The sequence below is a fragment of the Crocodylus siamensis genome, chromosome 3, assembly GCF_052110815.1.
Source record: "Crocodylus siamensis isolate JL-2025a chromosome 3, ASM5211081v1, whole genome shotgun sequence".
Classification (NCBI taxonomy): Eukaryota; Metazoa; Chordata; order Crocodylia; family Crocodylidae; genus Crocodylus; species Crocodylus siamensis.
The window spans coordinates 86,439,283-86,462,371 of record NC_143397.1 but is presented as its reverse complement, the minus strand read 5'-3'; the positions used below and the strand labels follow the sequence as shown (position 1 = coordinate 86,462,371).

Genomic DNA, 23,089 nt, shown 5'->3' with positions numbered 1-23,089 from the left:
GTGTTAACAATCTTCTCTCCTTTTTAATGGTCTTGATGTTCCACAAGTCAAGCTAGCCTTTGTTCTGCCATTCTGCTGCTTCTGGTAACGAAGCTCCTATTTCAGAGTCCTGCAGATGGTTTGTCACTCATTCCACTGAAGTTCTATTTGCTTTTCGCTTCAATCTTAAACTAATACAGCCCCAGGCCCCAAGAGTACTAGCAAAGCTGCTAGCTTAGTTTTAACGGGAGAAAAATGTGTGTCATGTTGCAGGTGATGATGGCGCCTGACCCCCTGCGCCCTTGCTTTTCAAAGGGTCAAAGGTTCTCCACCTTTTTGGACTTGAGCGGTATGCTACACGTTTCCCTACGATGCTACAGCGCTGTATAGTGTGCTATGGTAATGTAGAGCTACACCTGATTGGCAGCTACATCGCCACAGTGGCATACTCCCATTTTAATATGCTGCTATGGCTATGTAGCTGCCACATATAACCATACGCTATGTGCATGGCACAGTACAGGCCACTACTGCATAGTATTTTAGTACTTCCAAAAGGAAATACTAAAGCATGGCACCATATGGTCATGCCTAAATGCACCTGAGGTGCCCAAATGAGACTGAAGGTCCCTCCAAACCAGCCAGTACTCCACTTCAGCTAATTTTTTGACTGCGGAAAAAACACGGAGCCATACAGCTGGAGCAGGCAACACAGGGCGCCCGTGGCGGGCAGCGGGGCTTTAGTGCGATGGGGAGCGCTAGTGGAAATCCCTGACTTTCTGCTGTAAAGGGCATGGAGGGGCGCACCTAACAGCACCGTCTTGAAAGACGCTTGGTGCAGCCCAGCTAAGTGACACCCTCCCAGGGGCTAACCCAAATGCTCCCCGCAAGTGGCCCGCAGCACGTCACCGCCCCGCGCCCCACCCCGCTGGCGGGCGGGGGAGGCCGGAACGCGCCTGGCGTGCGCCCCCCCACGCAGGCGCAGCAGCACTGCGGAAGCGGAAGGCGGCCCCCTTTGGCTGCGGCACGTCAGACGAGCTAGAGCGCGCGCGGCTCTGGAGGGGGTTCGCGCCGCCCAACGGTCAGTCCGGGACGGGGCGAGCGGAGGGAAGGGGGAGGCGGAGCGAGGGGTGGGGAGGCGTGATTCCAACCTCCCCCCGGGCTGCGTGGTGGTTCCGTCCTGCGCGAGGCTGGAATCGGCGCAGCCTTTGCTGGGGGAGGGGGGCATCCTGCAGTGCCCCCCCCCCCCCGCAGGACGGGACCGCGCGGGGCGGGGCGGGGCGGGGCTAGGCTCACTGGCCCCGCCCTGGGCCAGGGCAGAGGGGATGTTGGTACCAGGGGCGTGAAGCAGGCTGCCCCCTGCGGGGGCGGAGACCTGCGCCTGCTCCGCGGTGGGTCCCGCAGCGCGTCTCCGGGTTCAGCTGCGAGCGGACCCGCTTGGGTACAGTGCGGCCTCGTCGCCCCTCTCGCCTGTTTGCTCAGCCCACGGGTCTGTCCTGGTCTGTCCGGGGCCTGATCCAGCCCCCGGGGCACAGCTTGGCCCTGGCCTGGCCTGGCCTGGCAGCGTGGGGGAGGGGGTGTGGCCCAGCTCCAATCCGGCCCCCTGAGGTTTGGGAATTTGGCAGTGGGGGAGGGGCGCCATTGATAATTGCCTCTTCTCCCTCGCCAGCAAGTTTCCCAAGACAGGGGCAGCCCTGGAGGTGGGGGCGCGGTGGCGTTGTGGATTCATGTGGCCCATGGACCAGGAGTTGCCCACCGCTGTTGAGAATGTAGCCTCTTGGAAACAGCACATTTTTCTCTGAGCGTGTGTAGCGTGGGACTGAATAGCACACTGGCTTCATGCGAGCTGGGAAGCACTGCTGTAAACTGGTGCGGAAGAACAGGATGGTTTTTATTGTTATAATTGTGTATTTGCTTTAAATCTTTCCCTGCACTTTGTAAAGCATTGGTCCCCTTGTGTGGCAACACACTCCTATTCAAACTCACACACTGAAGCACACTCAAACTCGTACTTAATTTGGCCCCTTGACCTCCATGCTATTGACATCAGTGAGGACTGTTCACACTGTGAAGATGAAGCTTGACAGGATCTCAGGCAGTGTCAAACTGGTGACATATTGGTGCGCCAGCCATACTTGTGTAGTTTGCCAATAGCCTGGGAAGTTACCTCTTCGAAGGGGGATCAGGAAGCTTTTGCACTAGGGATCATGTCTGACTTCCTTCAGGATATTTCATAGGAATTCAGTTATTCACTTGTAAAGTCAAGTGTTTATTTTTTAATAAGTCCACATCAATATTTCTGATTTACAATCTGTAAAGAGCTTCTTTTTTTTTTTAAGCAACTTTCTTCTTGCCTGCTTGGGGCATCCAGTAATCCTGTAATCCAGTGTTCATCACACCACAATTCATCATGTTGACTATAATTATAAAGGACAGATACTAGATTTATGGCATCATTAGTTGAAGTGGGCAGGACAGGGTGGGTTGGAATGATTTTCTCCATGTGCGTGTAAACCTTAGTCATGCAGCCTGCTAAAGAGAGGAACGTTTCTGACAGAGGTAAAAGGCATTAAGTCAGCTCTTCCTGGCAGGTTTGCAGTGGTGCAGTGGTTGCAGCTAATGATTTCCTCAGTAAAAATTCCAACTGCTTCCTTTCAAACTTTTTGTGTTCAGGGTGGTTATTTGGAGAAATGTTACTGATTCTTTTGCAAAAATGCAAAAAAAATTAGAATGTAATATAAAACATCTAATACCAATTTTAGGAAGGTGTACATTTTGTCCAGTTGAGTGCTTCTTTGCAGCTTACTGATTTAGAAAGTCAGCTTCCAACTTTTTGTGGTCATTTTGCTTGAAACTAATTTCTGATGTTTTCTGTAGGGACCATTGTGATGATCCACATATATCTGCACATCATCCATATACATTTTCCTCAAACTACATGTAAAATGAGTTTTTAATTGCAAGATGTGTATGTTTTCCTTGGTCTGGGTTTTTTTTGCATTCATGGATCATCATTGGTGTATTAAAAAAAGCTGTTTTTCTGTTCAGATTAATTCTCTTAATGATACACAAGCTGAAAACAATCCTGCTTGCTCCCTTGTCTTGGTTATGCAGTATTGCTAACAGGAATAAGAGGGGGAAAATATAGAATTACTTTATCATTAAAATTAGCATGTTATTGAATAAGTGTCTTAAAATTCAAATTGACACAAATATGTAAGTATAGCACCCTTTTTGTGAAGCAACTAATTTGTGTAAGTGCCTTTATAAGGAAATTGTGCAAAAATAAGTCCCTTTAACTAGAAAGGATGCTATGCTTTTTAGTTTTGTTACATTGTAATAACTATAATTTCCTGTTTGTCTTCACCAACATTTGCAAATTGAACACCGCTGGCCTCAGTGATATCATCGACCATCTAGCCTGGTGGGCCAGATGAGTGGCATGGGGCCAGTCTGTGAGTTGTATCATGTGGGAAGTTTTGGTTCTTGGGCCAGATCCAGCATTGGGGTCAGCATGCTGGGTCTGCCTGCAGAGCGACCAGGTGCATGCTTGGTCCATGCATGCTTGCTTGGTGTGCTAGATCGTATTATCTGTCTTGTATGGCTCCCAGTTGGTCCACTAATTTAACAGCCAAGGAATGGTATCAGTATTAATTGCCACAGCTTCCAGTTTCAAATTTGGCCTGCAGGTTGAGCACCACTGATTTAGATGATTTATGTCCAGTGTAACAAAGTACATGAATTGCTCTTTCACACACACACACACACACACACACACACACACACACACACACACACACACACACACACACACACACACTACAGTTACAAAGCACTACACCTTAAATGAAATAATTTAAACAAATATTGATTTCTGATGTCTTAAGTAACTATTACTGCTGAAGGAAAAAGTCTGGATATTATTGTAAATAGCTTCATGAATACTTCTGGTCAATGTGAAGTTGTGGTTAAAAACTCAAAAAGTTAGGGTATGTGAAAAATAGGGTAGATAAAACACTGGCTGTTTTAGGGTCATGGTAACGTTCTTATTGCATCTGCTTCTGTGTCTTAGCTCAGAAAATATATAGCAAACAAAAAGGGTTTAAAGGGAGGTGGAGAATATTTGACACTTGAAGAGAGTTTCATATGAAATAAAGCTGAAAACATAGGAATGAATTTTGTTTAGCTACAGATCAATACAAAGGAATCTGGGTCAGACTGAATTTTATTAGTTGATGTTTAGGATTGTGAATCCAAAAAGATGACAAAGCCAGTAAGTAGGGAAATGCAAATCCCCCAAATGAGGGACTAACATTAGAGGGATAGGGGTGAGGAGGGGAACACAACTAGGTTACATAAAATACAATGTTAGCCAACTAAGCCTGGGGGTCAGTGGAGGAGGGGGTTTGTGATACTGAGACAAAAATGTGATAGATGCACATAAACCCGTACAATGGTCGCAATGGTGGAGGAAGTAGGTTGACAAAAGTTTCTCAGTCCATATAGAGTCTTATCGTGGGGGTCCTCTGGGTGGAGTGGGGTGGTCCATTGCTGAAGATTCCTCTTGAAGCGGAGTCCATCAGGTGCAGTGGGGGGTTCAGGTGGTCCACTCTGGCTTCGGTCCGGCGGTGGTCAGTCTGGTGGGTAAGAGTACTGGCAGCGGCCCGTGATGTGCTCCATGTAGATGTCACGGGACCAGCGGATTGTGTTGGACACCATGAGGCAGTGTAGTGGCGGGAGACATGGCAGGCATGCAGGACGCTCTCATTGCTGGAGTCCCAGGCTCCGAGCGTTCCCATGATGAATGTGTTGATCATCGTGTTGTAGCCACGGCCCGTCAGGCTGTCGGCAGGTGGGGCGTACTTCTCCAGCTTGTGAGCCCGAGCGTTGGTGAAGGTTTGGCACTGGTTCTCAAAGGGAATGGTCACATCCGCGATCACAGTATTCTTGGCCTCTTCATTCATGATTGTGATGTCAGGGTGCATCTGGCTCTCACAGCCTGGGACGGTGCAGTTCATGGAGATTTCCCCCACCGTGGCTGGGATGGCCCTCACCATGCAGTCCCGGACAGCATTGTGGCAGAGCTGCCAGGCTCTGGCATGCGGCCTGCAGCTGCACACTGCGTGGGGGAGGGTCTCTGTCACATAGCTGCACTGTCGGCACTTCTTGTCCCGGTGGCTGAAGCTGTTGGCTCTGTTCAGAGGCAGGCAGTTGAGGAGGGCGTGGTGGGGAAGTGCCAGTCCGTGAAGTGCCCGCTAGGCATGAAGTGGTTGCTGAGGTCTCACTTCTAGGTGATGTTGAAGACCTTGCCCTGGCTGGGTTTGGCCCTCAGGTCTCCAGCGTACTTGTTTCAGACGGCGTCCTCCAGGAACCTCTCCAGGAAGGTCCTGAGCCTTCAGTAGGCTGGGAAGCGATAATAATGTATGAAGCAAAGAAGGAAAATCAAGCTCATATTGGAAAAAAAAAATAAAAGAGCAAATGAAAGCATTACATATTGTCTTTCAATTTTGGGAAATACTTTTTACACAGTTCCTAACTAAATGTGGTGTTTGCTGCCCCCAAATATCATTTTCTCCAAAAAACTCAGCAGGCTTTTATTAATTCTGGATAAATGACAGTTATACTTTTACCCTACATAACATAAAAAGTGTTGGCATGCATATGGTTTCACATACACATGTATATTGCAGAGCATAATTAAATTGTGACTGGATTTAGAGCATTGATAGAGGGTTTGAAAGAAATTTTCCATGATGGGAATTCATGCTGTTTTCTCCAAAGTATCTCTGACTTGTCGTGCACTGTACTAGATGGGCCACTTAGGCACAGCTTTTCCATCTCTGTTATCTTTCTGTATCTTGTTTGTTGGGCTGCATCCATTCTGGGGATACTCTCCTTAGTGACAGAGCCTCTGTTGTTCTCTTATGGTGTGAATGAAAACTTAAATGGGTTCCCTAAGGATCAGTGATTTTTTTTTTTTTTTTTTTTTTGCAGTCTTACTCGTATGTGCACAAAAGCTGGTAACTAGTATGTTATCATCTCTGCACATGAGCTCGGAAGACAGTTTCTCTGCAAAGAAGAGGAGGAAACAAATAAGTAGCAAGGAGTATGACTAAAAGGAAGGCAGTAAAAAAGGTCTATGCAACTATCCCCCTGTCCTCCCCCTTTCTATACCAGAAGTAAAAAAAAAGGAGAGTAAAATTAATCAAGAATTCTTGGCTGTTCTTGATTTAGACATGGGCTGTCCAACTGGTTGCCTGGTGCCAGTGAGAGGTTGGCATGCAGTCCTTGGGCTCCTACCCAGCTGCTTCTCCCCTTATTGCTCTGGCTGCTTTGTGGGTGCATCTCTAGATTCCCCAGCCCTCCCTCACTTTCACTTCCTGTTCTTGCTCCAGGGGACAGGGCAGCATAGCCCACAGCACCTGGAGACCCCACACAGCAGTGCAGCAAGAAAGCTGAGGTCGGGCTGTGTGCTTACATGACACAGGGTAGTGAGGTGGAGCAGGACACCACCCATGCATGCGGTACAGTGGCCACCCATGTGTGGTGCAGTGAGAAGGATGTGGCCTGGGGGTCCAGGACTCTCACTAGTGTGAACTTGCTGGTGCAGTCCTTGTGGCTGCTGGCCACTAAGAATTTGGATGTCCCTGATTTATACAGTAACAGGAGTGCATTGATTTTTTGCCTTTTAAAGGTAAAAATCTCATCATAGCTTTGTGTTTTCTTTAAATTGGAAATACTTCAAATGAAGTTGATAAACATGAAGTATGAGCTTTAAAGTAATATGAAAGAGAGGGAGGTCACTTATAGGAATGCTCATTGTATGGATCCTCATAGAAAAAGATGCAGAGATGGAGAGGGAGGAGGGAAGAACATAGGGGAGAAATTTGGGAGATGTGAAGTAAGCAAGAGTGGGAGTAATGAGAATGCAATGGGAGGAGGAAGAGAACAAGATCTGTGCATTGCCTTGATAGTGAGAAGCCAGAGCTTGAATTGATGTCTTAACAGTGAATATATTTGATTAGGAAAGTGATGGGAAAAGAAAGCCAGTTGGGGCCACTGAATTGAGGAAGGAAGGGAAGGGAAGTTGGGAATTAGAGGAACAGAAAAGACAATGATAGGAGTTGAAGTGAGGTGACTTCAGCTTGGCCAAGATTCTAGGGTTTGTCTACAATAAGCAAATTCAGTTCAATTAATATTTAATAGCTGAGATGGTGGCAACCGTGGGAGTGCTAATGTAATGATTGGATGTGCTTTTTCTACCCTTAATCTGCCAGTGTTGCACAGAATATTTCTATGGTAGCTAGCATTGATGAGGGAGAATTCTTGGTGTGAATTTTGCTGGTGTAAGTGCAGTTTTACAGTGAGATAGGAGTGAAGAGTGTTGTCTTTGGAAATGCTATAGAACCGAGAGGATGTTACAGAAACTGGGCTGACAAAAGACCAAAAAGAATCATGTCATATCAGTAGTGCAAGCTTGGATGTATTAACACTAATGATAGAACAAGAAAGTGGGAGCATTCAGCTGGAAAGTAAGTTTGGGTATTGCAACCCCAGAGTTGCAGGAAAAGATATGACTGCTCCCCCCACATTATCTTTATGGGATCAAAGAAAATAAGGTATTTTATAACATGGGCTTGACAGATTTATTGCCCTCTTCTCCCTCAGTGACAGGAGAAATAAATCTTCTACCTACAAGTGAAGAGCTGTGGGACAGGGAGAGTCTTATCCTCTCTTTAGTATAGCTAGTGTTCCATGTTTCGGTTTTTATTTTAAAAAAAATAATCCGAAAATTTTTCAGGGTTTATTTTCCAAACACAAAACCCATGTTGAAATTGGGATTAAAAAAAGAGATAATTGGTTTAAATTGGGGAAAATAATAGTATGTTCCTATGGCAGTGAGGGAGGGAGGAAGCGAGTAAGGTTGGGACTAGGGAAGGGGCAGGAGGAGGGGCACAGTGCAGACTGTCTGCTGCTCCTGGGGCTGCAGCAAGGAGCAAAGCGGAGGGAACTGTCAATGTGGGCGTGTTGGCGGGGGGCGCAGCTCTTGCTGGGGTGGGGGGGAATGCTGCAGGTTGTGGGGCTGCGCTGGGCTATTCCTTGGGGGGCATGTCCCTGGATCTGCACACAGGACAAGATCAGGCTGCTGTTGCAGGCTGGGGCTGGTGGTGGCACCGAGCTCTTCCCAGTGCTTGGGGCAGGTGGCAGCCTGCTTTCATCTGGTATGCAGATCCAGAGGCATGCGCTTCCCATTATAGCTCCCTCCACAGCTGGCATTGGTTGTTCCCAGGACCACTGCAGCAGGTGCTGGGGTGAGTGGGAATAAGCGGAGCCCTGGGGGGCATGGGGTACGGTGCAGCTTGTTCCCGCTCACGCTAGCCCCTGCTGCAGCAGCACCAGGAAGGTCTTATGCCAGCTGTCTGCAGCTGTGCAGTGCTGCACCCCGAACCTCCTGGGGCTTTGCTTGTCCACACTCACTCCAATACCTGCTGCAGTGGCCCTGGGAACAGCTGACATCACCTGCCTGCACCACAGCTCAGCACATCCAGGGGCTGGGGGGAGTGGTGCACGGCCCGCAGGCTAGTATGGAGTGGTCGGGTGCAATGCCAGCCGCAGGGTGCAGAGCTGGGCCCTCCCACCTGCCTCCCCAGCAGGGCTCACAACTCCCAGTGTCTGGGGCAGGGCCGCAGCTGGAGCTGCCTAGGTGCAGCTGGGACCCGTCTGCCCCAGGAGCAATTCTTGTGGTCCCTCCCACCCTGCCCGAGGTCAGAGCTGGGAGCCCTGTACCCCCAAGCAACAGCTCCAACCTCCTCCCCCAGCCCCTGTGCGGCCACTGCTCCCCTTTCTGCAGTCAGGCACCTGCTGGCAGTTTGGCTCAGGCCCTTAAAGTTGCAGGCACCTACAGTGCCCTGCCACAGGGGGCTGTGGGTCAGGAGTGAGGGGCAGTGAAATAGTTGTGCACCAGCATAGCATGGATGCTCAGAACCACAAAGCAGTGGGGAGGAGCATGGAACAGCTGCAGCTGGACCCACATCCTGGTAAATGAAGGGAGCAGGGGGAGCTCTGATTTTCCATGATAAGCCCAAAATCAAACACCAAAATGTATAGGTGTTTAGAATGTGTTTTATTATAGTGACTGAGGCACTAGTAGGTTTCCAAATCACTTTATACTTGTAAATGTATCAATAAACATTCAGCTGATACATACATACATATATATAGTGGTGTTTTATTTCAGTAATGGAAAAATGTGGATTTGGGGAGTTGTAAATAGAGAATTTGGGGAGGGGGAGGGGTTCTTTTGTAAATCAGAGAATTTGCTATTTTTAAACACAGAAAACCAGGATCCCTGGTAATTATTGACTTGTTCTATGTATAATAATTTTGACTTGCTGCACTTAGCATGGCAAGTGGAAGATGTTATGAAATTGTAGTTCCTTTCTCTTTCAGCTTTAATGGTTATGAAAGAGTAAATGTGTGAATAATGTAGAGTACTGCAGATTTCTAGAGAAGTGTGCAGAGATCCAGATTTTAAGGATTGGGTAAAATTTGTCTGAAGAAATAGGGTGGGTTGAATAGGCAAAAACAAAGGAAAAGAAAAAGAAACTAAATGTGCATATCTCAGGTCTGTGTATGAGCTCTGTGTGTGTGACTGAGAAGGTTTTCAGTTTTAATAAAGTTTCCAAAATTATGTATGTGAAATGATTAACAATTATACTACTGAATATATAGGAAATCTTTTATCAATATTAAGTAACACTTAGATAACCATAATGATGATTTTATATTAACATTTTCACTTTTTTTTCTCTTTAAGGTTGTCTTTTTGTCTCTCTGTGAGACCGATTGTCTTCAATTTATATGCAATGGGGCTGCAGATTCACTTTGTGGTTGACCCTCAGGGTTGGTGCTGCATGGGCATTATTATCTTTGTCTGGCTTTACAACACAGTCTTCATTCCCAAAGTCATCCTCTTTCCTCACTATGAAGAGGGACATATTTCAGCTGTGGCAATTTTGTGTAAGTCATTTTTATTCAATTTCTCTTTTCCACCTAGTAAAAACTGGACCTCTGGACAATAATATCTTTTCTAACTTTTGTAGTATCAAATCAGGAAGCATGAGAGCAGTCTACCAAAAATGTTGTTGAAGCAGGCTCTCAAAAATAAGAAAGAACTTCCATTCTTAAGTCAAATTATGCAATTTTAGCACGGTTTTCTTGTAGAACCTGCTTTGGCATAGTTCTCTTCCCACTGTGGATGAGACAATACAACTGTATTTGTAAATTGTTTATTTTCTTGTTACTTAAGATTCTGGACCTGTCTGCATTTTAGGTAGAATCATGCAAAATGAAGCTGAGTTCTGACGTGTCACTTGGTACGGTTCAGTATCTCTGTATAACTATGTCTTCTTCTAGTGCAGCCATATGTGAATCATGTCATCTGTCTTTGCTTCCTAACCTGTAAATGATTAGCTGCTCCCAAACAATAACAAATAAATATCTATTCATCATCTGTTCCTTGATAAGACTGTATCAGATGGAGTATCATAAAGAAGCTGGTGCTGGGGCAAAGGATTATAGGTGTGTTTGGAATATAAGTTCGTTGCAGAGTTCACTCAGGTTGTCTATACTTGGGTTATTTCTTTTAGGACAGACTATCTCACTGCACTACTAGATTAGTGGTTGGCACTAAGACTTCTGAGAATACAATCCTATGGCTCTTTTTTGCTGCAGGGAAATGAGTCAGCATATTAATTATTTCCGAGCTGTGTGTGAGAGAACTTGTCAGTCTTTGTTTGGCATCTGGGGAAGAACTATGGGAAAACATTGAATGGCTAGTAGCAATTAAGTAGCCTTAGTCTGTGTTTGTATTCCTAATCTAAGAATTCAGCTGCTGACATATGGTCCTTACTTGGCTCTTGAAGGCCAGCATTTTGAGTTAAGAGCATCAGTACCTTCAAGTTAAAGATGTTTTATATGTTGATGTGCCTCAAGTTAGGGCAGCACTCAAGATAGTTTTTCAGTGAAGATGAGACTTTTGGGATGCCTTGTCCTACAGAACGTTGAGAGGTGGGACAACTAGCTTGCTGGCCAGCTTCTGAGTTACAAAGATGATGTAGGTGTACAAAGGGGAGCTTTGAAATTGCAGTAGCTACCCAGCGATATGGTCCTAAAGCAAGCATTTTCTATAACTGTTGTTCTTTTTAGGGCAGAGGTTGTTGCCATCTTGTTATCCTGTGCAGCACGGACTATATGGATAGAGTTAAATAAAAAGGCTAAAATTTCCAACTTGAAATTTGGGTACCTAAACACTGATTTCAGCGGGAAGCATCTGTACCTATGAAAATTAAGCTGCATTGTATCTGACTCCAACCACCCAGGGTCAATACATTTTGCTTTTTGAATGAATTTAATAAGCCTGGTTCCACCCAATGTTTGTTTCCATACCTAACATAGTCAATGTGTAGCTCACAATATGCAAATGTTGTTGGTTTGTCAAACAGTCAAATTTTAGCACACTTTTCTTGTAGAACCTGCCTTGGCATAGTACTCTTCCCACTGTGGATGAGACAACCCAACTGTATTTGTAATTGGTTTGTCTGTCCTATTTCCTAGTTATTTGTGTGTGAGCATATAGTAACCAGAGTATGGAAATACATAATAGCCTGTTATGCGCTATTAAAAGCTGAATTGCACCTTTTCTTTAGACATGTGAACACAGGTTCATGTTTTAGCATTTTTAAATTCAAATGAAGAACACCCTGACAGTAAGTTTGGAAGTTACATAAGATCTTAGAATTACTTTTGTTCAGCTGCTTATTGTTAACCAGGGAGCATTACTGTTGATTTCTCTGAAGCAGAGAATGCTGTTATAAGTTTTGCTTTTATACCATATTAAAAATTACTAGCATTCTTAAATTTTACATTAAATCAGAGCTGTCTGACGTCCAGGGTCAATGGTCCCTGCTGGTGCAACATTTGCTAATGTGGCCTGAGGGGCATGTGGGCACTGGCCACTTAGAAATTGGACAGCCCTGCATTAAATGAGTCTTGGGACTAAACCCAAGCATAAAGGAGAACAAGCCTGTTGAAAACATTTGAACCAATATGCTGAATACATAATTTAAAGATGTAAAAAGATAGCTTGGCCTTAGTCAACATATAACACAAAATATTTGTAAGAAAATTGGTTGAAAGTATTGTAATATTCACAGTGCAGCAATGGGGAGTAAGTAGTTTGGCAATTGGTGTTTGACGGTAACGTAATAATAGGTGGGAAAGCAGGGCATGAGCCCCAGGCACCCTCCTGTCCGTGCCCCCCCAAACATACTCTTGCATCCTGCGGCTTCCCTACAGTGGCTCTGTGGCTCTGGCAGCAGGGAGAGCAGAGAAGCAATGGTGGTGGTGCCCCATGCAGATGCAGTAGACACAGGTTTGCTGCAGCAGGGGAAGATGTCACCTGCTTTTTCCTGTTAAAATTGGTGTTTAAATGGATGCTCAGCATATATGTTGATGGCCAAAATTTGCTAGCACAAAGGTGATATTTCGATGTCAATTAAATGCCATGTGGTGAGATTTGGGGTGAGGGGGGGAGTTAGTTAGGTTTATTTCATTAATAACCTGTGAAATTAGATACAAAGCTACCTGGGAAATGAGAACCCTCTATTCTCTCCATTCAGTGAGACGTGGATCTTCTAGAAACAATTGTGCATGATTATGTAATTAAAAACTAGATCATAATCTATATGCACAATGGGCCTGAATTAAGGTTGCAGTGACCACCTCAATTTTGGCATTTTTTACCTTTCAGTGCTTGATTTTAATAATATTTCTCTGTGTGTGTGTGTATACAGTTTGAATAAACAGGATAGGATCCTGTTTTTCTTTTGTTAAATAAATTAAAAGTTTAATTCTGATTTACTTTTCAGTATGCTAATTATTTTGTCAGTTTTCATTTTTTTTCATTAATTGCATGCTTTCTTGCCTTATTCTTATAAAGTGATCATTTGCTTTGCTTGAACCGATTAATGTATGACACACTAATGCATATCTTTAGCTTGAGTCATTCTGAATGATTTTGGATTTATTTTTCAGGCTACTACTTATGCTCACTGTTTTGTATAGTTTCATTATTGAGATCTTCGGTAGCTGATCCAGGAAAACTACCGGAAAACCCAAAGATACCACTAACAGGTATGAAAGATGTTTTTAAATAGCATGGAACTGGCTGCTTTTGTTGTACTTTCATCTGTATCATATTTTCAGTGTTATAACTTCCAACTACGAAGGAGTTCAGATTACTTTAAATTTGTTTAAAAAATCCACAGTGCTCTTGGGGGTGATGGAAGGCATCAACATCTTTCATTAGTTGAAATGATGATAAAATTTAAACAAAAAAAATGACCAGAAATGCTAGGTATTTTTTTTAAAGTCACTGTTTCTAATCTGTATAATGTTTACTATAATTCCTTACGTCAGGGTGTCAAAGAATTGGTTGCAAGCTGAAGATGGCCAACAGATTTGTCTGTGGGTCTCAGATTGGCCCAGTGTGGCATGTGTTTGGGGCACAGGCTAGGTTGGCTCTGCCTGTTAGGTTGGCCCAGACTGGGCCCACACATGGGTCCATTCTGGCACAGGCACAACCTGCAGGGCTGTCACATGCTGTATGCAGCATCTTGGGCCAGTCCAGGGGACACACTGGCTCCAGCACATGGGAATGGTCTGGGTGGGGACCATCCTAGCATCCCTTATCTGGCCTATGGGGGTCTTACGTACGTACAAACATTCTTTTATCAAACTTGCATAACAAATCATGTTGAATTGCTAGAGCTTCGGCCAGGTAGTTTTCCCAAGTAGGTAGTATTTGTGTTATAGTCAAACCATTTACTCAAGGGAAATATGGGCATCTGTACTTTCAGACCAGGCCTATAACCGTGTAATGGTGGTACCAGATAGGAGAAAAGACATTTTACTACATGTCTGGTGATCTTATTCAAACTATTGTAGTGCCACAAGACCAGGGTGACAGTCCCACAACATAGAAAAGAGAGGTAGGCATCTGATGGAAGCTGGTTATCCTTAACTGGTTCTTAAGATGCTAATAGCAATTGAAGTCAGTGAATCTAAGGTTGAAGCTTTTGTGATAAAGACATGCAAGGCCGTAGAATGTGTGCTTCAAAGACAGTATGCCCAATCATTCAGAAAAATCAGGCAACTTATCAGCTTTTTAAACAACCCATATGTTTGTTCTTTATTATTTCTGTTCTTTATGTTACTATGCAAACTGCATAGTTCTTTAGAAGAAAGAAGTATGTTTGGTCAGACAGGCCTTGGTGGATCACCATAGGACAGCAGTTCCCAAACTCTGACGGCTTGTGCACCACCAATTTAAAACGATACAACCTTAAGTACCATCAGCACATTTTTGTCGTATAAAGTAATAATAATAAATCTGTTAATGCGTACCACTGACAGGTTGTCTGAGTATCACTGGTGGTACCTGTACTACAGATCGGGAACTGCTGCCATAGGATATTCCTGAATGGTTACATCAGTGGGTTTGGAACAATGCATGATGCAAGGGTTTTTTTTTAAAAAAAAAATTCTTTTTTTTCTGATGCCAATGTGCAACTCTTCCTCTCAGTAAAGCTGACATTAACAGTGCCTTTTCCTTTATTTTCTCTTTTCCTGTATATTATTTGTGTGTATCGTGGTAGCCCACGAGACCCCAGACATTAACAATCTGGGAAAGGGATAAGGAGGCAGAGGAAGATTTACCTGCAGTAAATACAGAATATCAATTATGTATGGAGCTGTTACAAATGAAGCTGCTAACAAAAGGGGCTGCACAGATCTACAGCGATTTTGAACCAACTTCAGAGACTTCCTCAGCCTGACGAAGGATTTTTTAAACCTGAAAGTTTGCTAAAAAATTTTTTCCAACTATTTAAGTTGGTCAAACAAAAGATACCAGATTTACCCAAAGAACCTTGTCTGCCTATCTTGTTTAAAAGGTTCAACTTTCTAAGAGTAGGCCTCTTGCAGAGTTAGCATATCACCTGGGGTCTCTTCTAGAATGTGCTAGCAAATGTTTGCGGAGATACTACCTTAGGCTAAACGTAGATATTGAATTTCTCCAAAATAGGCAAAGCCCTTTATTCTGGGACCCGACAAATTTATAAGCCCATTGTCCCACTTTAAGTACCCATGAAGAACTGAGGTACATTTTTCCCCTGGGGCAATCTGTGCTGGTTCTAGTTAATTGGCATTCAAGCTTCCTGTGTAAATGGCTGTCTTGCACCTACTTCAGTGGGGGACCAAAGGCTGAAGGAATCCAAAGTAATATCTCTGCTTTTATCCTTAGTGTTCTGTTCCTAGCTACTGGGGCTCCTCAAGTACCACAGAGTACTGGACTTGCAGGTTGTCTGTAGTGTCCTATTTTATTTGCTCTAAGACACGGGTGTAAAATATCTGGCCTGTGGAGCTGCTCATGGGTCTTGGAGTGGACCCACATGCTACATTCAGTGTGTGTTGGATTGATGTCATGCTGCAAGTGTAGTGTGTGGTCAGTCCAGGGCACTTGTTGCATGTGGTACCTGCACTGGGTGTCACAGGCTGGCTAGGTGCCATGAGTGTATCAGCTGTGAGGCTGCTGGGTTTGGGATCGAGGAGGCGAGTTGGGAGTGAAGTAAAGTCAAATTTACTTATAGCTTAGCATACAGCAGTTAACAGAAAGGTTAATGCGACAAACAGAAAGTACAGTAATAAAGAGCTAATAATGAATGATAACGACAGATAGACAGAATGACAAAGAGTTCCCACATGGGGTTGGCAACTTATCAGCAGTCCCTCTGTGCCAGGTGTGTACCAAGTTGTTCCAGCAAAGTCAGACATCCCCAGTCAACGCTGTCTGAGGGGTCACGGGGAAGGTCCCTTGGTCAGGATCTGGTCCTCACTCACACTGTGATGGTCCTTCTGTCCCATCTTTCTAACTGGTCACTTGACCTGCAGTTCCTTTATGCCTTATCTTATGCTAATCTGTTGGCTTTAGAGCCACTCACAATCTTGCCCTATAGCTGTTACCCTATGGGATCAAAAGGTGTTAGAAATGATCATGAAGGGTTACCGCCCGAACTCAGGTTCACCCAATAAGCAAATTACAGCACATTATTTTGAGGTTTGAAATTAGCATTACTCTTCTCTTAGTTTCTTATTCATGGATTCCTTGGAATGTGCTAATTATATTAGTGGGTCAGCTCTTGTTATGGCTTGACCTTTAAAAAAAACCTGTTAGATCAGCTAATCTTGTAGCTCTGCTTATTTTGGGGGCTCAGCGGTCCCATGATCAGCGCAGACAGATTCAACACTTTGGTTAAATTGTGACAGACAAATTCTACTTGCAGGTTGCAAACTTACAAGCTTTTCATTAGCTAATTTTAACTGCATAGACAATTGCCAAATGCCTCCAAGAGCATATATTTATTGCTCATGATAGTAACCCCTCTGGTTCTGGCTACCACAACTGGGTCCAGCATGCAGGGCCATTCTGCAGGTCCAGTCCAGTCTGCGCACCTATCCCATGCCATTTACTAGGTCCCCAAGGTCTGATGAGTTTAATACTCCTGCACAAAATCTGCCTTTCTTCTGGCATTGGGCTTTAGATTTGTAATTGCCTCGTCTAGCTACCTAAACAGACAAGACGTGGGCTCCTGACTGAGGCTAACACCAAGCAGTTCCTTCAGTGAGAGCATAGTTCAGTTATTTTTAGCTTAGGCCAGGGGCGGGCAATAATTTGGGCAGAGAGCCGCTTACTGAGTTTTGGCAAGCCATCGAGGGCTGCATGACAGGCAGCCCAGGGCAGATAAATATTAATTTTCTAAATTTTTTAGGGGCCCCTTGGGCTGGATAGAATGGCCTGGCAGGCCACATCGGCCCCCAGGCCGCATATTGCCCACCTCTGGCTTAGGCATTATAGTGGGACATTTTAGACAAGTTCATCAACAGAGATGGGAAAATTCCAGCCAGTTAAATTATAGAAAAAGTATTTTACTATATCCACAATAGTGTCCATTTCCTTCTGCCAGATTTTTGTATAAGTATTGCACCCACCGACATTCCAGACCAATTTAGAACAATACAACCTTAAGTACCACCAGCACATTTTTGTCATATAAATTAATTATAATAAATCCACTGTCTACCACAGACAGGTTGTCTGCATACCACTGGTGGGAACCTCTGCTCTACCTGTGACCAGTTCTGTTTGATCATTTGTTTGTTCTCTAGATCAGTGGTCTCCAAACTTTTTTGATCGTGCACCCTTATCAGTAAGAAATTTTTGAGCATGCACCCCCAATATATGTATATTTATTTATTTATAAATTATATACATGTAGTTTCATAGTTTCATAGTAGCTAGAGTCGGAAGGGACCTAGGTAGATCATCTAGTCCGACCCCCTGCCTTGGCAGGAAAGAGCACCGGGGTCAGATGACCCCGGCAAGGTGCTCATGCAAGGTGCTCATCTAACTAGCGTACTGTACGTGACATGTGACCATCTGACATAGGGACCAAGTGAGGGCGCCATTGTCAATCCGTATATTAAATATTAGTAAAGCTTAATTTCTTTCTTATGTTTTTAGATAAAAAATAAATATTTGCATGCACCCCACTTTGGAGACCACTACTCTAGATACTCACTGTCCTGGGTGTCTTGTTTTGAAGAGAAAAGCATGGGTGTTTGTCTGCTTACCAACCAGTAAGCAAGAGTTAGGCCATCTAGAATACAAGGAGACATGGAAGTTGATTTTAATTTCCTCTTGCTTTGACCTTTGGATATGTGGGTGAAATTTTGCTTGTGGTGTGTTTCCAAATACAAATGTTGTCTTCTGTGCCCCTAATAACTATGCCTTTCACTCCAGTCCAAGAAAATATGGTGATATTTCAGATTTAAAAACTTGAAAATAATCTTAAGTGCTGATGCACTTAAACAACTTATTTCAGCTTCTACACAGAGCAGCAGTATTTTTGACTTACTACCCAGGAGTCGCACGTTTTGTCTTATTGTTATATTATAAATGGAACAGTTTATAGTGCAGGAGAAGAAGGGCTTCATTCATTTCCATGCAAAAAAAGCACTGCAGATTTCTCCCCATTGTTTGTCTCTTGCTGATAGGTTTTCTTCCCTTCCTTGGTGAACTTATTAGGTTAGGGGATGGGTCAGTCCCCCAGGCTTCATTAATTTTATTGCCTCTTTGGAAGAGGGTGCAATTAGGGTCAATTGTGATAATGCTTTTGTGACTTGTCCTATTTTGTGGTCTCAGTTCTTATTTAGGTATTACTTCAGATCTGTGCTATTTTGTGGGTTGATGTGGTGAGATACGTTTTTGCATAGTATAAATTGTATTTGAAAACTAGCTTTGGGTATTTGAGCCTCTTGTTAATGGTAGCTATCTTATTAAAGAGTGACACCTTTGTGACACTGGTTTTATGGGAACAGATTGTAAATCAGTTTCCATCTGGCATTATTACTAGTTTAATGATCTCAGATATTTGGTCTTCTGTATTGCCAGTGTGCAAATGTCATTTTTCAGCAAGATGGGAAGGATGGGGGCTGCCAGCAGGAGGCTCAGAAGTGCCAATTTTAATTTAAATTTTTTTCCATACATAGTGAAAATTACTTTCCTATATAAACTTTCAGAAAATTCCCTGATTAAAACTGCAAAGCTTTTTTTGGTTTATAAAGCATATTTGACTTCCTTGAATTAAAAAAAAAAATAAGGAAAACATTATGGCATTTAATTATATTTCAAGATCTGACAATCAGTGCTTTTTGGTCTTCTTCTATAGCATACATCTTTACTTAAACTAAGACAAAAGGAAGAAGAAGTAAAGTATATTTTACATGGCTAGCAGCATCATGGTGTCAGTAATATGATCTTGGCCAAGTCACTGTGGCTGTGGGTTTCACAAGTGTCTGCTGATTTTGAGTACTGGACTAGTGGCAAATAACATCTGGTTTTTGGAGATGTTGAGCATTGAAAGACCACAGTGACTTCAGCTAGAATTGTAGGTGTTAATATCTCTAAAAATCCCCCCCCCAGGTGTCTCAGGCTGGGAACCCAAATTTAGTATATGCCTTTGAAACATGAGCCTTATCTTCTATGTCTTTCTGTTGTTTTGTCTAGAAAATTCCTAATTTGTGGCATGTTACAGTAGATGTTTAAAGTTTACTGTGCCTCAGATGACAGACAGGTCAGAAATGTTTGCTTTGTCTTTTGTTTAACTAGTCAGTTTTGTGTCATAGGAGATTTTCTTGGTGATTCATTTAAAGAATATCCAAGTGGAAGTAAAATGAGACTAATTGCAGAAACAGAAATGCTTACTTCCTAGTTTTTCCCTCATTCTGAGCCAGAGGTTTCATGCTGTCTTAGTGACTGTGAAGGGAAGTAGGATGAGTTATTTATTAAGATCTTTTATTGTGCTAACTGTATGGCTGAAAGAGATGTTGGATGTCTAATAAGAGATATCATTAAAATACATTTACTTCTTGCATATTTTGTGGTCCAATCCTACTACAAAGAGAGTAGGATAAAAAATAGGACCAGAAATAAGCCCAAAGTAGTAGGATGGGTAACAAAATTATACTAACCCTGTTATACCAGAGATAAAATATGGTAAGAGATGCTTGCTTGTTGATTTCCTAGTGCCATCCTCACTGGTACTAATAGCAGGAAAAATATTTTTTCCACAGAAAATCAAGTATATAAAGATATTATAAAAATAATAAAATGTGCCCAGAAGCTTACAAAGAACAAGTTTTTCAGCTGTTCAGTTGGTCTAATAAAAGAGATCACAGTTACTTAAATAACCTTGTTTGCATTTTAGCAACTGTTCATTTAACCTGTTTTTATTTTCCTTTCTAGAACGAGAATTTTGGGAGTTATGTAACAAATGCAATATGATGAGACCAAAACGTTCACATCACTGTAGTAGATGTGGACACTGTGTTCGGAGAATGGATCACCACTGTCCATGGTAAGGCCTCAGGATTTCTTCATACTATCTGAGGATGCTGAAATTCTTATTTGTTGACTTCAATTTACAATTTTTTTTTATTAGGCTATCTTATCTTCAGACCTCTTATTGCAGCAGTCTTATTCTCTCAGTAACATTTCCTCATAAAAGTGCTTTAGAATAAAGTTGTGTAGGTAGCCAGCTCTGAGATGTACCTATGCCTGTAAAGAAAAATACTGATAAATAAGAAGAAATTACTAAGTAAAATTGATGCTTACTCTGTTTCTCTGGTCATTGTATGCTGATACTGTATACATATGGAATGCTTATAGATTTTGTCTACAAATGTTAGAAAATGCCACAGGAAAAAATAGTTGAGCTCTATTTTCATTAAAAAGTTAAGGTTTTACTATCTAAACACTTAATTGTAGCAATAATTTGTTGTCAAATAAACTAGAACAAAGAAGTCTGTTTTAGCATTTTCCTTTTGTTGTGGTTCCTCTTTAAAATGCAAAAAGTCTGTGAATTGTCATATCTAGCCACATGTTATAAATAAATTAAGTTGTCTTGTCTTTGTTACTTGTGTGGAAACCCTCATCATTTTAAAAGCCTAGATATTGCAGTTGACACATATATAAAAGGGAGGGACTTGTTTTTTTTTATTTTCTGACCTTTATAATAAAGAGTAAAAAATTTTTAAAAGAAAAAAAAAAGCAGCTAGTTAAAAGCGACCAGTTAAAAGCTTAGAATCCCACATAGAGCTAGGTATGAAAACAAAAGACTGAAGAACATTTTAATAAAAATTACCATGAAGAAAACATTTGCACTTCCCCCTGTTCTCACATGTTCATGATCATACTTTGAGAGACAGAGGAACTGGAAGATCAAGGCTTCACACTCACTCACTCCACTCACTCGCTCACTATGGCTTTGTGTGTGCGCGTGTATGTATATACATATGTATGTTATACATAATAGCCTTTCTTTCTCTGCAGGATTAACAACTGTGTTGGGGAGGACAATCATTGGCTGTTTCTGCAGTTGTGTTTCTACACTCAGCTTCTTAGCTCCTATACATTGATACTTGATTTCTGCCACTACTATTACTTTCTGCCATTGAAAAAAACTAACTGGGTAAGAAACTTATTGTTAAACAGTAGGGTAAATATTCCATACTGTTATTCTAATGTAACATAGTTTGAATCCTAGTGATTAAAATCTTACGTATCTGTCTTTCTGTCTATCTGTCTATCTATAGACCTACTCAATTTGTGATTTTGCAGAAACTGTGAAATCAGGCAGTGTCCATGAAATCCACAAAATAGTAATTTTTTTAAAAAAGCTTACTTGTAGTCACCTAGGGAAGGAGAGCAGCCAAGAAAACATGTCCATCTGTTGTCGTCATTCCACCCTCCTCCTCCTCCTCCCCCCCCCAACCACCCTGGTGCTGATTGATTCACAGGGCTGCCCATCACATGCCCCACCGAACAATCAGCAATGAAGGGCAGGGTTGCACAATGGACAGCTGTTTTGGCCAATCAGTGGTGAAGGGCGGGGCCACACAATGAACAATCCTTAGCGAATCAGCAGTGAGGGGTGGAACCACCAGGCCTCAGCCAACCAGAGGTGTTTGTGGGGGGGAGAAAGCCCATGAAAATGGTGCCCAGCCTCACAATCAGTCCGCAAAGTTGACCTCCTGCCTCCTTGATTTTGGTAGGTCCCCATATATAATCTTGATTATAGATTTTAAATGGAATTTAATATAAACTTGTATTAAAAAGTGAGTAAATAGAACTCTGGCAAGTGAGGGAATACCTGTTACATAAAGGAACACGATTTCTCTTTGATGGACGCAAGTCTTAACTTCTAATGGAATTGCTGTAAAGCAAACACGAACAAAAACAATTACATTTCTTTTAAAAGTGATTTGCAAATACTTGGGAGTTGGGAGAAAGGAGTGGAAATCTAACACTTCCAGGGTTCATTGAAATGTTTCTCCTGTCCTCACTGTCTGGGACAGTCAGCACATAAGATAATTTACCTTTTCCATTCAGACCCCATCACAAAAGGTGATTATTGTCATGTAGCCATTACAATTGGAGAAAAATGTCCCTTTTATTAAACAATATTTTATATATATTATTTAATAAATAGAACTGTTTAATAGGCAACTAGTGTGGGGGGGTTATTAAGGTGAGGAATTGCAATTTGATCCAAGCTGAGATCTTGCTGCCTGGTGCAATGGGTTTCAACAGTGAATTGGAACCTGTGTAACTGGATTTCAGGTTCTGGAGTAGAAGCATAAGGAATGCTCCATGATATTTATACTAAGTACTATTTATATTAAGTGGAATATTTTGCTATAATTTAATTTGCTGCATCTTTTCAAAGTGTCTGAGAGACCTAACACCATCTCTTGAGAGAGATTCCATAGGGCCTTGTTTATAAAACAACGTATACAAGGCTCTCCCCAAAACCTGGAATTAATTTTGAACTTGTGCCAATAAGTGACAGATAAACACACAGTAAACAGGATAATCTAGAAAACTGATTTAAAGATTCTTGACTGTTGAATATGAATTAAGTTACCTCCTTAAAAGTGTGTGTTGGATGTCCCAAATGAAGAGAGCAGTGGTGTTTTAGCAATCAGTAATGTGTACTTAATTTTTGTGTTTTTTTTCAAGTCCTGGAGTGCTGCATCCTTTTTGCTCCATCTTGATGTGACATCCTAGCAAATCCTCTGTTGTTGATATCACACCCACCTTTCAGGAGTGCTGGAGACTGGCACTTGATAATGGGGTAAGGTAAGTCCCGTTTTTTCCCCCCTTTATTGATCATTTGTAAAGTTTATTATTTTATTTTATATCTAAAAAGGTATAAAATAAGAATATTAAACTTTCTGAAAATTTCTAGTACTGGAAAAGAATGGGACTTACTCTTATAAGCATCTGGTTTTGCTCCCATATTAAGCTACAGTGGGTGTGATGTCCCCAGTGAAGTATATGCAAGAGACCCACCTTTGAACATGCAAGAAGGGGTAAAGGATGCAAGTTTAACTTATGAAGGTATTGAAGTGCTCTTCTCAGTTCATGTGG

The 23,089-nt window shown here is 42.5% G+C and overlaps 1 protein-coding gene across 6 annotated transcripts in view; it reads left to right on the top strand.

Moving 5' to 3' along the window:
- The first annotated feature begins 934 nt into the window (after positions 1–934).
- ZDHHC21 (zDHHC palmitoyltransferase 21) overlaps positions 935–23,089 on the top strand; it is a 78,794-nt gene continuing 56,639 nt past the window's right edge. For 5 of the 6 annotated variants that reach the window (XR_016441266.1, XR_016441267.1, XM_090038724.1 and 2 more), the window contains exons 1-5: positions 935–1,060; positions 9,797–9,999; positions 13,075–13,173; positions 19,904–20,015; positions 20,990–21,128. Coding sequence is in view for 4 of the 6 variants with exons in the window: in XM_090038724.1 (XP_089894850.1) it covers positions 9,846–9,999; positions 13,075–13,173; positions 19,904–20,015; positions 20,990–21,128 (504 nt within the window). In the remaining 2 variants the exon portion in view is untranslated. Of the gene's footprint in view, positions 1,061–1,163; positions 1,371–9,796; positions 10,000–13,074; positions 13,174–19,903; positions 20,016–20,989; positions 21,129–23,089 lie in introns of those variants that run through there. The other variant, XM_090038725.1, reaches the window with a different exon arrangement.